The sequence below is a fragment of the Cynara cardunculus genome (assembly GCF_001531365.2).
Source record: "Cynara cardunculus var. scolymus isolate 2C chromosome LG 3, CcrdV1, whole genome shotgun sequence".
Lineage (NCBI taxonomy): Eukaryota > Viridiplantae > Streptophyta > Magnoliopsida > Asterales > Asteraceae > Cynara > Cynara cardunculus.
Genome location: NC_037530.1, coordinates 36,164,087 through 36,179,685, shown reverse-complemented (window position 1 = coordinate 36,179,685; position 15,599 = coordinate 36,164,087). Strand labels below are relative to the sequence as shown.

The window sequence follows — 15,599 nt, the reverse complement described above, 5'->3', positions numbered from 1 at the left end:
TTAATGAAATTTTAATGAAACTGTTTCATGTATTTCTCTAAAATTAAAATAATGAAGATRATAATATCCATGATTAACACCCTTCACAATAAAAATTGTTAATCAACCTCTCATAATTACAAAAAAATAAACAAAATGAAAAATTATGATTGGTTGAATGAGGTTTTCACGGTTTTTACAAATTGAGTGGTTTTTACAAATACACAAGGTTGTAAAAGAAATATACCCTATATATATATATATATATATATATATACTACATTAATAAGCATTTATACCAAAAGTCTTAATTACACGCCTTAAAGCATAAAGTACTATCAATTTATGCAAGAGATCCAAAAAATCTCTTTAAGTACAAATTATTATGCATGATCTACAAATACTTAAAACATATCATTTGTTTGGTCAATATTTCAGATTTAAGTAAGTTATATTTACATGAAAAATATATGTTTTGTATTCCCAAAGTTGTTTGACACTTTGTTTGTTTTCTATTTTGAACCCAAATTTAAATTCAAAGTTCTTCTTTCTCTTGAAGTAAACTGAAATTTGAAGCAACAATATCATAAAGTGTTTCAGATCCTACATGTACCTCACCGCAACCCTTCAACTTTATATGAGTTTAGAAACTCAACATGTGTGCATTATTTTTCCAATCGATCTTTTTTATATATTAGTTGGCTTGTAAAATAACCATACAGACTCATGATTCAAGGCTAAACTAATGTTTCAAAATTATGAATCACCCACGCTTTATGGAATTTATATGTCTAATCTGATGTAGGTTTTGCAAGTACATCTACAATTCTGTATATCATCATAAAATTTTAAATCAAAAAATACGAAAACGTCTCCACCTTTCGAATAAAAGGAAAGATCCACATACATTTTACATCGTTACTCAAGGGGTGTTTTCCTGAATAGATGAATACAGCTTTCAGGTCGTAGTACAACGAATCAAACAAAAGAACAAGTTTCGGAATGGAACATAATTTAATACACCGAAAACTCCAGCTAAAATTGGGTAAATTTACCCTATAATACACCGATTTTTAAGCATCATCACCACCATTATTGCGTTGTAATCAAAAAGATAAGAATCGACATCAGATACCACAGCATCGCTAGTTTCATATAAGATTAATGGTGAAGGAGACGTAAGGGTGAGTGTCGGCTTCACCACCCAGGCCGCCCATGTTTCCCTCGTCCTCGGTTTTCCAGAACGTGCTGCATTCATAATAACCGAAACACCATTAATTAAGACTCAGAATAAAACCAATTTCATAGTGTGGTCCTTTTATTCATAGTACGGCCCTGCACCTAACCATTTCAATCGAGAGAGTATGTACCACAATGCAGAATCAAACATTTTTGTCCTTAAAGAAAATACTCAATTTCCTTTACAGAATGGAAGAAACTGGCCTAGAATTTATGACGCTTTTGACTGGGAGATTCTAGTTTTTTAATAAATATAAGTTAATACCCATGAAAGATTACAATTTTGTAAATTACGTATTTACCCATTATCGTTGCTATTCATTTGGGTCCAAAAGGAACATCTATTTGTCGTTAAAGAAGGGTACTTCAGATATTTGACATACAATCAAACATTTTACTTAAAATACTTTTTAGGTACCATTCAACTGTGAATCCTCCCTGCAGGCTAGATTAATTACCTCAAGAGCTTGTTTTTTGTGAATCATTTCTCATATTCATTCTGTCTTTTAAATGGGGCAGGGGCTGTTCATTTTTTTTCATTAAGCCCTTAATGGGTCAAGTTGTTTGTTTGATAAATTTGTCTGTTTGAGGGACGGGAGACCGACGGGTTTGAGGGAGGCAAAGAGAGAGGGCTGGATCATTTTTTAGGCTTTTTTGGTATTAATTTGTTTGAGGTGGTTTAATGGGGACAAGTGAAGGGTCTTGGCTTATTCCGTATAGCCATTTTGGCTTCATGGCTCAACGACTAAGCCGTAAAGAAATACTCCTGTATGGCTAAGCGAATAAGCCGCCCAGACTATTAAGCTCATCATCAAGTTGCAGGTAAACGGCCCCTTGGTTTTTTAAATTTCATTCACTGAAATGATGAAAATGCATAATTGAACCACGAGAAATTACCTGTTAGAACTGCCGCATAGGCCTTCAAGTATTGTACGTACTTTCTTCTCACTTTTCACAGATGGTGACAATACAACGGACTGAAATCAAATGAGAGTAAATATTTATGCATATAATTTAAATCTGAAAACAACAAATGGGAATTGGATGTCTTCCCCTTTTGTCCCTCTACTAATAGTTGTATAAAAAGTTGAAAATCCTCCAATGAGCATATACTTAATAGAATGGTTTGATTCAATTACCAAAAAGGAAGGGGGCAACCCGTATCTCAAAATGCTCTCTGCAAACAAACGAACAGCACAGAAGTGCATCCACGAAGTGAAAACCTGCAGGATAAGTAGTAAGCTTCAGATAAAGTTGGAAATCGAAAGATGAGAGGAAATTAGCGGGCAATCATGAAAAGTAAGGGTATAGTTGGTCCAACTTCAACTTAGGATTACTATTGAATCTTGATGGATGCATCTGCGTTATTATTTAACAATTAACATAATAGGACAGGTTCATTTGAGAACCATGAAAACCAATTATTCATGATGAATATCCGAAGTTAAACGTGGCCCAACTTCAACTTAGGATTACTATTAATTTTTGATGGATGCATCTGTGTTGCTATTTAACGCTTAACATAATAGGGGAAGGTTCATTTGAGAACCATGAAAACCAACTATTCATGAATTATTGATGAATATCATGAAATGAAAATGCATGAATACTATTCATAAATATTTAGGTATATTCATCATGAATAATATATAAAAATAGTTGGTTCTCATGGTTCTCAAAATATTTACAGTTCCTAAATGAACTTTCTCCTAACATAGTATTACTATTAATAAATGCAGTATTACTTGTGATAGATGCATTCATGCATCCACAGCTCTCCAACACTCACCATCTCATCTAAAAGCACCAATTTACCTTGTTAAGTCGGTCCAGTTAAATTAATCCAACACATGATCTTCAATCTGGATTCAGCTTAAAAGGGTGTAACAGTTGAATATGCTCCTTAGAGGACTTGTACCATTTACCTACACTCAACTTGACTTACAGAGAACATGCTGAATCTCCCTTTATCTATGTTTCATCTCAAGTACTGTAGTGATTAATTGTGTTATTCTTTTGTAAAGGAACTACTAAATTATTGCAAAAAAAAATGGCAGCATAGTGCACCAAGGCTCCTCAGCTGACCGAGAATCAGAGAGAAGTTTTTGTACACAACCTTCCTCTTAGACTTCTCAAATAGTCTGTCATCATGATAACAAACATGGGTATGTGTGTGTCCAATTTGCCGTTTGAGAAAAAGAAACAGCTTTTTTTACCATGCATGATCAATGACATGTTTTCCATGCTACAAACGTCAGTATTACATATGTCCTGGTTTTCAGTCATAAATATTGACCTCACTTTTTCGTAGCATATTAGCAAAATTACAGCATATTTATTGCAAGGATAACAAGGGATCCTGGCATCATGGAATAAACCCCATGATGTTGTTTTAAGCAGAATATTGATGATTCTACGGTTGGTAGTTGCTGCGCTGAGGCGGGTCTTTAAGGAAATCATTATGGTTATGTGCTGTCTAAATAGATTAAGTGGTAAATGAACAATTGTTTTGTGTTTCATGTGTTAGAATGAAGAATCTGAATGACAATTTTAATTGTGTCTGGAATAGGTGCTGAATGAAAATTGATTATTTAATGAATATTCTGAATGGATATTCTAAACGACAAAAAAGTATCAATTTATGAATTATTAGATAAAATATTCTACTATGTTGCACATCATAGAACAAGGACTGTTGAAAAGAATAGGATTTCTATTGAGATAATAAATGGGCATGAATGGAATAAGTCATGTTATAATGGGAAAAACATCAACACCATGAGTTACCAATTCCTTTGTGGTGTCATTGTGTATTTTAATTGTGTTTAGTCTTTGCAAGTCGTGCCTCTTTTTATTCCCTCACAAACAAACAACATGGTATGACTTATCGAATAAGTCAATAATTTCATTTAGTCAAAAAAAAAAACGGTATAACGTGAGCTCGGAGGAGGAAAATATAGAAGGGTCCTATATGAGAACATGTCCAGAAATCCATAATAGAGTCCAACAACAACGACCGAATTGATTATCTTCATGCATAAGGATACCATATTACCTAGTAGAAAAGATTTCAAAATCATCGCAATTCACAGACCTCCCTTTTTCTTTCCTATTGCAATTTCTTGCTACATAAAACGGTAGACAATGTTGCAAGCAATGTAATAGGAAGCTGTTGCTAATGAGGCTCAGAAGCACAAAAGCTTAAAGATTGACACAAGGAATTGTAAAATTCCAGAATGAATGCAAATTATCAAAAAACAATAGAAGATAAAACCATAATCAATCACTTCAAGCCTCGGTAACTTTCAAGTCTAATATGACTGTCCAAATATGTTTGAAATTTGCATATTCTCCCTATAAGTTAGATTAGGCTTTATGGTTTCAAGGACTTCTAATCCAATATATTCATATGGATCTTTTATCGTTAGTATTTTTGTTGATTATAAGTTAATCCAGACCCTTCTGTAACTTAGAAGATTTGTTCTGAGTGATAATATTCCACCCCAAGTAATATTCACCTATTTTAATCCCTTTATAAGGCACTGACTAGTCCAAACTACTCTCATAGTCTGTCAAAACAAAGTCGATCTATTGCCATTATGGGTAACAACACTAAAAAAGGAGAATAGGAACTCCTCCGAACCATCCATCTACTTTAATCCAAACAATTTTGAATGTTTTTGGCATGGGAATAGCTACTCCGCCCATTTCCTCGAGATAAAGAAGACGTATTATATCATAATTTGTTCCTGCCAAGAAAAAGAAAGTGCAACACCAATAAATGATAGGGCTTCTTTTTGTACCTATGAATTCCATTAGACCCAAAAATGATACATCGGTTGTTATGCTCATTACTAAACTTGTTGAGAAGATGAAATATAACATGTGTATATCTTTTTTACCAGATGTTGAATCGATCATCAGAAGAAGAATTAGGGATGGGGTTTCTCTCGCTTTTGGCATTTGGCCCCGAGTGGGGGGCTCAGACGACAGGCTATTAGCTTAGTGAGTAGAGCATGCCCCTGATAATTGCGTCATTGTGCATGGGCTGTGAGGGGTCTCAACCACATGGATAGATTCCATCTTTGCTCCCACGACTCATCTTTATCATACTTCTTCGTCTTCCAAAGAGAATTGGATCATTAAATAAACAGCGTCTAGAACCTAATTTCTCTCTTTTTCCACTTCGCTTTGTATTTAATAGTAGTTACTTTTTGCCAAAACTAAATCCACGATTATAGGGGGAGTTACGTTCGAATCTAGGCCATCTATTTTTTAGATCAAATGGTTGATGTTAAGATACTCAATACCCTTCAAGATACTCGATATCATTGTAAAATAGGAATTGGAGATTATAGGTAATATCTCCTTGTAATTTGTTGTTGTGAATATCTTAGGAATCCTTTCCTTTTCTTCTCATATTCTTTGTGTATATATAGCCTTAGTACCTCCCTCTTTTGAGACAAGTGAAATAAAGAAAGAATTCTACATGGTATCAGAGCTTGGTTTCGTAACAATCACTAGTTTTGCGATCGAAATTTTGTGGTACATTTTTTCCTTGGATAGAAATTTTTGTTCATCGTTCTTTTTCCTTGATCGACAAGTTTTCTGCTCGTCGGTTTCTTTGGCACCCTGTGAGTGCGATTATCTTCATCTCTGTTCGTCGGCTATTTGGCACCCTGTGAGTGTGTCGTTCGCTTTTTGGTTTGCTATTCTTCGTCCTAAGTTCTATGTTCTCTCTTCTGATTAGTGATTTATTGAAAGATGACTGGAGAGAACAATACATCTGACAGTAACAGTAGTTTACATGTACCCGAGATGCTTCCAGTAAAGGTTGAGCTTACCGACAACAAGCTTAATGGCTCCAACTACTTTGAGTGGAGCAAAACTAATTGTATCTATCTCCGTAGCATAAGAATGGCTTCTCATCTCACATCAGATCCTCCTAAAAGTAACGGTTCTGATTCATGGTTCCAAAGTGATGTTAGTTTGTACTTGTAAATTATCAATACTATTGAGCCTTTTGTTTCGTCTTTGGTTAGTCACTGTGAATATGTGAAGGAACTTATGGATTATCTTATTTTTTGTATTCTGGACAAAGTAACATCTCTCGAATCTATAATGTTTGTAAGTCCTTTCATCGTGGGGAACAACAGGACCGATCACTCACTAGTGTTGATGGAGTTCAAGAAAGTGTATGAGGAGCTTAACTCTTTTCTTCTATTTAGTGTTGATGTCATAGTCATGCAGACTCAGAGGGAACAAGTGGTTGTTATCAGTTTCTTGACTGGTTTGCGACCAGAATTTGACTCTATCAGATCTCCGTTCTTGAATGAATCTGTTATTCCTTCTCTTCAGGAAACATTTACCCGTGTTCTTAGGAATGAGAATCTTCAGGCTTCTCAAACTTTTAATCACAACAATGCTCTGGTTGGCCGAGGGGGATTTCATGGTGGCTCTAGAGGTGGCTACAGTGACCAAACAACCGACTCACGGGCTACTATTCCAGATTCTGATGATGTTGAGTGTTACTACTGCCATGATTTAGGTCACACCAAGCGCACATGTAAAAAGCTTTTGGCCAGACATCCGAGAAGTTCATCAGCGGACGTTGCCCCTGCCTCAGATAGTACTGTTACTATACCCGCAGAAGAATATGCTCGATTTTTAGGGACTGAGAATTCCACTACTTCGACTGCTGCATTTGCTAAGGAAACTAACTCTAGTACATGCCTATTATCTTCTGCCTCCAAATGGGTCGTTGATTCAGGTGTTTCAAATCACATGACAGGTAATCCCACCACCTTCTCTAATTTCAATAAACACAAATCCCCATCAGATGTCACAATTGCTAACGAGTCTACCACATCTGTCATTGGTTGTGCCACCATCGATCTTACCCTATCTGTTTCGTTATCTTCTGTATTGAGCCTACCTAATTTCTCGTTCAATTTGTTATTAGTCAGCAAAATTACCTGTGCTTTAAATTGTTGTGTCTCATTCTTTCCTGAATTTTGTGTCTTTCAGGATCTGTCGATGAAGAGGATTATTGGTAGAGGGTGGGAGACTGATGGCCTATACATATTTGAACATCAAGTACCTTCCTTATTGACTTGTTCCATCTTATCGTCTCCACTTGAAGTTCATTGTCGATTAGGTCATCCATCTTTACAGAATATGAAGAAGTTGTGTCCTGAGTTTTCTTATTTACCTTCACTACAGTGTGAGTCTTTTCAGTTTGCCAAACATCAGCGTATTCATTTAAGTCCTATAGTCTGTAATAAGCGGGCATCATCCCCATTTGAGTTAGTCCATTATGATGTTTGGGACTATGTCATGTTACTTCAAAACTTGAGTTTAAGTATTTTGTTACATTAATTGATGATTACTCTCGCACTACTTGGCTTTACTTTATGGAAAATCGATCTAACGTATTCACACATTTTTGTTCACTCTATGCTGAGATTAAAACTCAGTTTAAAGTCTCCATTCAAACTCTTCATAGTGATAAGGCAAAAAAATATTTGTCCCAAACATTTCAATCATATATAATTCAAAATGACATTCTTCATGAGTCTTCCTGTGTTGACACACCAGCCCAAAATAGGGTTGCAGAACGGAATAATCGTCATCTCCTATAGGTGGCTCAGGGTCTATTATTTCACATGACTGTTCCTAAAGTCTTCTAGGCGGTTGCTACCACTTGTTTTCTTATCAACCGAGTGCCTTCCGCTATCTTGGATGATAAAAGTCCTTTCTCAGTTATGTTTCCTACAAAATCATTGTTTCCTGTCGACCCAAAGATCTTTGGTAGTTCTGTTTTGTCTGCGATACCCGACCTCACATAACTAAGTTGGATCCAAAGACTTTGAAATGTGTCTTTCTTGGTTACTCTTGACTTCAAAAAGGGTATAAGTGTTTTTGCCCCATGCTTAATCGATACATTGTATCACAAGACGTTACATTCCATGAGAATATACCCTTCTTTCCTATGTCCACTCCTTGCAACCCAAGAGATAGTGATGATTTGTTGGTGTATACCATACATGTTCCTGAGTCTACTACCCCATCCGACTCGACACAGACCCAAGGGCCTACTAAACCACTGATAGTTCATGAATATAATAGGCGGCAACGACCTACATCAGATCCCAATCCAACACCATCTTCATCATTGTCTGTAGATCCGCCTAATGATGATCCTCTTGCTTCGAGTGATCCACCACCTTCCGATACACAGGTTTTGATCTTGATGTTCTCATTGCTCTTCGGAAAAGTAAGTGCTCATGTACTTACCATATTTCTTCAGTTGTTTCCTATGATAAACTTTCTTCACGTTTTCGTTCTTTGATCTCTACACTTGATTCTTTATTTGTTCCTAAAACGGTTGGTGAAGTTTGGCCCATTTTGGATGGCGGGATGCTATGATTGATGAGATGAATGCTCTCGATCATACTGATACATAGGATTTGGTAGAGTTACATGCACGCAGAAAGGCAATTGGCTATAAATGGGTATTTACTGTGAAAGTTAATCCAGATGGATCTATGGCTCATCTGAAAGCCCGATTGGTAGCCAAAGGATATGCTCAGACTTATGGGGTCGACTACCACGAGACATTTCCGTCTGTTTGTTTCATTAGCCGCTACTTACGACTGGGTACTACACCATCTCGATGTGAAAAATGCCTTCTTGCATGATGATTTACATGATGAAGTCTATATAAAGCAACCACCTGGTTTGTTGCTAAGGGGGAGTCTGGTAGAGTCTGTAAACTACGTAAATCATTGTATGGTTTAAAGCAAACCCCTCGTGCTTGGTTTGAACGGTTTAATACTATAGTGTAGTGACTGAGTTTGGCTTACAGAGTAGCTATTATGATCATTATGTGTTCTTTACTTCGTCATCTTCCGGATGCATTCTACTAGTGGTATACGTTGATGACATTGTGATTACTGGGAGTGATGAGACTGGGATCATGAAGCCAAAAAAATTTCCTTGCATCTCAGTTTCAAACAAAGGACCTAGGTCCTTTAAAATACTTCTTGTGAATTGAAGTATCTCGTACTCGGAAAGGGATATGTTTCTCTCAACATAAATATTGTTTGGATATATTGAATGACTTTGGCATGATTGAAACAAAACCTTGTGAGGCCCCAATGATTCCAAATATGAAATTGAAAGCGGACGATGGAGATCTACTTGAGGATCCAGAAAAGTACAGAAGAATCGTGGGAAAGCTAAACTACCTGACGATTACACGTCCTGACATCGATTTTCCACTGAGTGTAGTAAGTCAGTTTATGTCATCTTCGAGAACTCCACATTGGGACGCTGTTAGGCATATATTGAAGTACCTAAAACGTGCTCCTGGTCTTGGTATCCTTTATCAAAATCAAGGTCATCATATCATGGAAGGGTTCACAAATGCCGACTATAACGGGGATCCTACTACTAGGTGGTCTACGACAGGTTATTGTGTGTTGGTTGGAGGGAATCTAGTTTCATGGAAAAGCAAGAAACAGAATGTCATTTCCCAAGTTGAATCTGAAAACAGCTATGGCCCAAACCACTTGCGAGCTGATATGGTTGCATAATCTTCTAGGTGAAACTGGGTTTGCTCAATCTAAACCAATGAACCTATATTGTGATAACGAGGCGGCTATCCACATTGCAAACAATCCCGTGTTTCATGAAAGAACAAAACATATCGAGGTTGATTGCCATTTCACTCGTGAAAAGCTAGAAGATGGAATCATCTCAACTCCCTTTGTTCAAACAGGAAGACAACTTGTTGATGTCTTTACCAAAGCATTATCTGGTTCGAGAATCTCTTTTATTTGTAACAAGTTGGGCATGATTAACATCTATACTCCAGCTTGAGGGGGAGTGTTAAGATACTCAATATCCTTGAAGATGCTCGATATCATTGTAAAATAGGAATTGGAGATTATAGGTAATATCTCCTTGTAATTTGTTATTGTGAATATCCTAGGAATCCTTTCCTTTTCTTCTCATATTCTTTGTGTATATATAGCCTTTGTACCTCCCTCTTTTGACACAAGTGAAATAAACAAAGAATTCTACAATAGGGTTCCCTTGTTCACCTCTTTTTGGGTTCTCTCATTGCCATGCCCATTAAGCATTTAACTTCACGGTATTTGGGTGCATCTTCTAGGTGGTCATTCTTTAGACGTCATGGGTTCAAATACCTCCTTCCTCTTGCCTTCTTTCTACGAAAAAAGTTACTAGTCGATCTAGAATACATTAACAAAATTTTATGATATTTGGTAACCCATAATCATGAGCAAGCATTATTTGGGTGTAATTTAAACATACAAATTGCACATGTAATTTAAGTGATATGAAAGTACCTCTCCATAACTAGTATAACACCATTGCAAAAGAGAGCTTCTCAGGGATTCTTGGTCTTGCATCAGTTTTTCAAGCTCCTGTTTCCGACTCTCTTGAGTTTCCGAGTTATATTCGAAATCACGAATCTAAATCACAAGTAAATTGAAAAGAAAAACATCAGGCAACCTTAACAGATATTAGATGTTATAATGTTTGATTGTTATTGTTATCTATACTATATTATAAAGCAATTGACAAAAAAATTAAAAACCAATAAAATATTGTTTATTGATACATATTACTTGAAATTCAAGATACAAATAGATTGTGTGTAAGTATAACTTATTAAAGCTCCATGTTTGAATTCGTGTAACTAACAGCAAATAAATAGAATTCTAGAATATAATTAGGATAATCATTAAGTTCTAACATAATACTTAATCATTATCTTTATAAAAAAATTATATTATTAAACCTAAAATGAATTAATGCATTATTAAACCTAAACTAAATTATAATAAAAAGATTGAACTAAAAATTATCTTTATAAAAANTTATATTATTATATCTAAAGTAAATTACTTCGTTACTAAACCTAAATTAAATAATACTAAAAAATTGAACTAAAAAAGTTATACAAAAAATGAGAATTTTTAAATTGTTAATTTGATATTGATATCGATAGAAATATATATTTCATCCAAATATAAAAAGATCATCGTTTTCTCAAAACCATGMGAAACCCTATTATAAAACAAAACATTAAAATCAAGATGTATCTCACTGCATTGTGCAGATATGCTCCTAGTATTAGTAAAAGTATGCAGCAATATCTTATTCAAGAACTCTGCAGCTTATATGAGATCCTTGAATCAGAGTCACTTTAGTGACTGACAAACAAGCTATTTACAAACTTACTTGAAATCCTCTTTCGCGTGCCTTAGTTCGAAAATTGTCAGCATCACGGTTGAATAATGTAACAGTATAAATAGCATACTCATTGTCCTCATGTAAATTCTTGGAGGATCTGGGGACCTAGTACAATTAGTTCAATCAAAAGGTAGAATTTAGAGAAAGAAAAACTTGTATGCGTACTGCATCTTGTAGACAGAAGTGTAAGGTGCCTGTTTTCATACAATAAGTTTATTTCATACACATGTAAATTATGATCTCTGGTCTCATATGCTTTGCTGACATTCCAAATGAGATTATGTTAACAAATTGCTCCTAATGAATGTGAATGGTCTAGATTCTGAATATTAAGAAACTCGGGTTGTCCACATCAGAGTTGGACCCCATCAACAGCAAAAATCACAGTGACAACACTATAGAATGATGGTGGTCTTACCACATAAGTCGTCAGTGTCTCGTAACATGACAACCAATCCTTCTGGGAGTACTTGGGAACAACAGCAATAAGCGTAACCAAATGTTCTGAAGTGATGATATCCTCTGGCTTTACTAAATTGGACAAATCACGAACAGCTAAGCTGGAAAATTAATTCAGTCAAGCATGGTATAGAATTATGAGTATATTCCCATCTCCAAGTCTCACAGCAAGATAACTTCGAGAAATAGGATAAAAAAAAATAATCAGGGTAAACAAGTTCAAGGGTCCAGCCGATGATAAGAGGATTAAGCCCAATACCAAAGATTGGCAACAATGCTCATCAGTCATCCCTTCGACCACATATTATTGACCCCCTATCATTCACTGGTATCAGAGGGCATTAGCATATAGTTTACCTTCCCGTTTGCTTTCGGTTAATTGCATTGAGTTGACTGCGAACATTGTTATACTCCGCAATGCGAACCTGTGATAGTGCAAAACAGGAAGCAACATAAAGGCTCGGGAGAGTTTCCAACACATGTTAGTAGATAGATCTCAACAAAAGCATCTGATAACATAGATGATCTGCAAATTCTTAATCAAGTAGATGAAATTCAGATCTGTTGGCAGAAGTACCTGGAAATGTAACTGATTATTCTGCTAAAGCAAGGTCTAGCATACAAATAAAAAAGATAAGCCAAAGCAAAATACAAAATATGGAAAGCGTCACATAGGTGCACTGGTGCAATAAAGAACCAAAATGAGAACTGGTCCGAAGCCCATGTTCCCCCAACCTCCCCAACACCACTAAAACTCAATTTTTTTCTCCATGAAGGATGCCACAAGTTTTAATTTAGGCTGAAGAAAACATTTGGTCCTGGAATAGAAATTAAGATGCACTCAAAAAACTTCAGTGTAGTTAAGTGGACCCACTTGAAACCCTATTATCACAACACAAAAGGTAAAACAATTGCAAGAAAAAATGTAATACCTTAATGTGAGAAACGGGTATGCAAATAGGCTAGATCCATATGCTACTGCTTGCTTGTGCTTTTATGTGGCTCATGCTTATGAACTGTGTGGCTTATGAAAATTACAAGTTGTGCTTTTGGCATGGGATCCTACTTTAGGTTGGGAATAAGTCAAGTGGAATTAAATTGTACTGCCTCCGTCTGAAGAATGCTGCATCACCTTTCAGTTTGGGATGTCTAATGAAAATTGTTATATTTCTATCTTGGAGAATTTCAAAGATATAATTACCAATTTGCCTGTTGTCACCGTTACAACTTATTGATTCTACTGATTATGGTCGACAAGGATTGCACCTAATTTGTCTTTATTGGTGGAGACTGAAGGCCTTTGACCAATAATCAAGTAATTTCAGAGATATATGTTTGTCAAAAGTTGCAAGTTTCATGGGACAGAGAAAGTTGTACTATCTTCATAGAGATTTCAAGATCTAATCTACTTAGATCACAACCCAATATAACAAACAGTCGTTCAAATGCTGGAGTAATGTTACCAAGTGAACCTTTAGTATCAGAAGAGGTTCAGATTGTCAAATCCAATTACGAGTCTGGTGTCATACTGGTTCGTATCATCTATTATTGCAAACCCATAACCAGATGAAAGTTATGTAAGTTGCTTTACTAATGTATCCAAAAATATCAATTCAGCTTTAATTGTACAAACTAACTCAACCAGCACTTATTTCTATAATTAAAGTTAATTGCACACTATATTTCTAGTGATCACTGTACATCAATTGCAATATCATAGTATCTAAGCTTCCACCAATAATCTAATCCATTGCTTTTTCTTTCTTAAGTTAGGTATATTGTATTGCTATTAATTTGGTTACGAACTTAAAATCCACAATAGTCGCTTAACCTCTTTCCTGCCACTCTTCTTTAACATCATATCTTTCTTTCTTGGAAGTGTTCACACTATCTCATCTATCCCATTTCAGAAATTAGAAAAATAGTTTTGCAAGCAGATGAATATAGAAAATAGAACCAAACTAGCCTAATTGCAACAAGGACCTTGTAGCTGGCTGTTGTTGATCATCTTCCTGTCTGATGTCAAGTTGCCATAACCATAGTTCGTTTGCATCATGAATATGCCTAATAAACTCCCTTTTTACATTTGTCTTCCGGTTTCCCCTTTTATCTTCCATTATCTTTTCTTTTTGTTCAAACAACTACTCATTGTTCTTAGTTGAATAAATCTAGCAACCTTCCATGTCTTCATTAGAGGTCAGGTATGTTTTAAACTTTTTAAGAGTTTAGCTTACTACAAGGAAAAAAGTACTGACATTATGAGAATGCTCGAGACGTGTACTAATATAAGATATCATATATGGGGTATGAAACTTGCACGTATATTTTTCCACCCAAGGATCAAGTTTCAGCTTATTTTAACAAGTGATTCTAGGGTATGAAACTTACTAAAAAATATTCAATTTTGTATTTTAATGAATTGGTAAATTCCACAGGAACTGGTTAAATTAAGACTCTAATAACCACATTATCTACATGGGAGAAGAAGAGAATTACAAGAAACAGGGCAATTGAATACCTTAAGATCATCCTCAATCCTGGCTACTTGCGCATGAATACCATCCACAATCTCCTTAAGAGGAGACATTGTTGGATACTTCGCCTCATCCCACACGAATCTATAAATCACAAATTCAACAGATCAAGGATAATCATTAATCGAATTCAGAATACGCGTACAGGTAATTACTTTGTGAGATATGAATCCACCGGAACCCCATCAACCGTCAAGGAACTAGCTAGAATTCCCGACACCTTCTCCAAATCCTCGATCTGACGCCGTATCTTATGAGAACATCCTTCAATAAACGTATTCGACTACAGAATACCACACATATCAAATCAAATCAACCAATCCCCAAATGAAGATGACAAAATGAGGAAAGGATAATTAACCTTGAGTAGGTCATCGCTGAGGGCTAAAAGCGAATCGAGTGTACCAACGCGAAGATTTGGGATATTGAACTGCAAAGTTATTGAATTAGTACGAGCTATGGCAAATAACAGATCTTTTTGTGCGATTGTGGTGATTGTTATACCCTGTAGAGAGGAGTGTCAAACGAATTTTTGGAGATGGATTCTTGTAAGCGACTCCATAGAGAAGTGGCAGAGGTCTGAACGGGAAGAGAAACTATCCAGTATCTTGTCGCCATTGTTATTCAAGTTGTGAGATCAGGAATGGAGCTTCTGATCTTCCAAGATTTAGAGAATCAGAAATATAAATTAAAAGAAAAAATGAAGAAAAGAAGATATATATTCCCTCGTATGATACGATATGATTGCAGTTGGCTGTTGGTTTTGGTTCCCAAAAGACTCAACTCCAGATTCGGATTTGTGCGACCCGATTTACACCCTCGGGGGATCCGTGAACCCATCACTTATTTTCATTATTAGTTAAATATTTTTTTTTATTAACTTGGATATCCAATCTGCTATGCGAGCCGACTAATCTCATGACGACCACTTGTTTTGCAGATAGTCCGGAGTCACCACATTTGAACCTCCATGAGCCGTGGCCACAAAAAGATTTTTATTTCTTCTTGGATTTGAACCTGGGATCTCCTAGTACTTTTGATCTTTGGAGCCAAACTCAAATCAATCAGGCACCACTTTTGTGCTTTAGTTAAATATTTTTTAAA

General features: G+C 35.8%; 1 protein-coding gene across 1 annotated transcript; it reads right to left on the bottom strand.

Annotated features, from left to right (window-relative positions):
• Nucleotides 1–832: 832 nt before the first annotated feature.
• Nucleotides 833–15,213, bottom strand: LOC112508905 (V-type proton ATPase subunit C-like). The gene is made up of 11 exons (XM_025113743.1): nucleotides 15,000–15,213; nucleotides 14,857–14,925; nucleotides 14,651–14,778; nucleotides 14,480–14,579; nucleotides 12,319–12,386; nucleotides 11,921–12,062; nucleotides 11,491–11,607; nucleotides 10,593–10,718; nucleotides 2,358–2,441; nucleotides 2,116–2,195; nucleotides 833–1,227 (listed from the first exon to the last, which is right to left on the bottom strand). The coding sequence occupies exons 1-11, from the start codon at nucleotides 15,111–15,113 to the stop codon at nucleotides 1,131–1,133; spliced, it is 1,125 nt and encodes a 374-aa protein (XP_024969511.1). The 5' UTR covers nucleotides 15,114–15,213; the 3' UTR covers nucleotides 833–1,130.
• Between the last annotated feature and the right edge of the window lie 386 nt (nucleotides 15,214–15,599).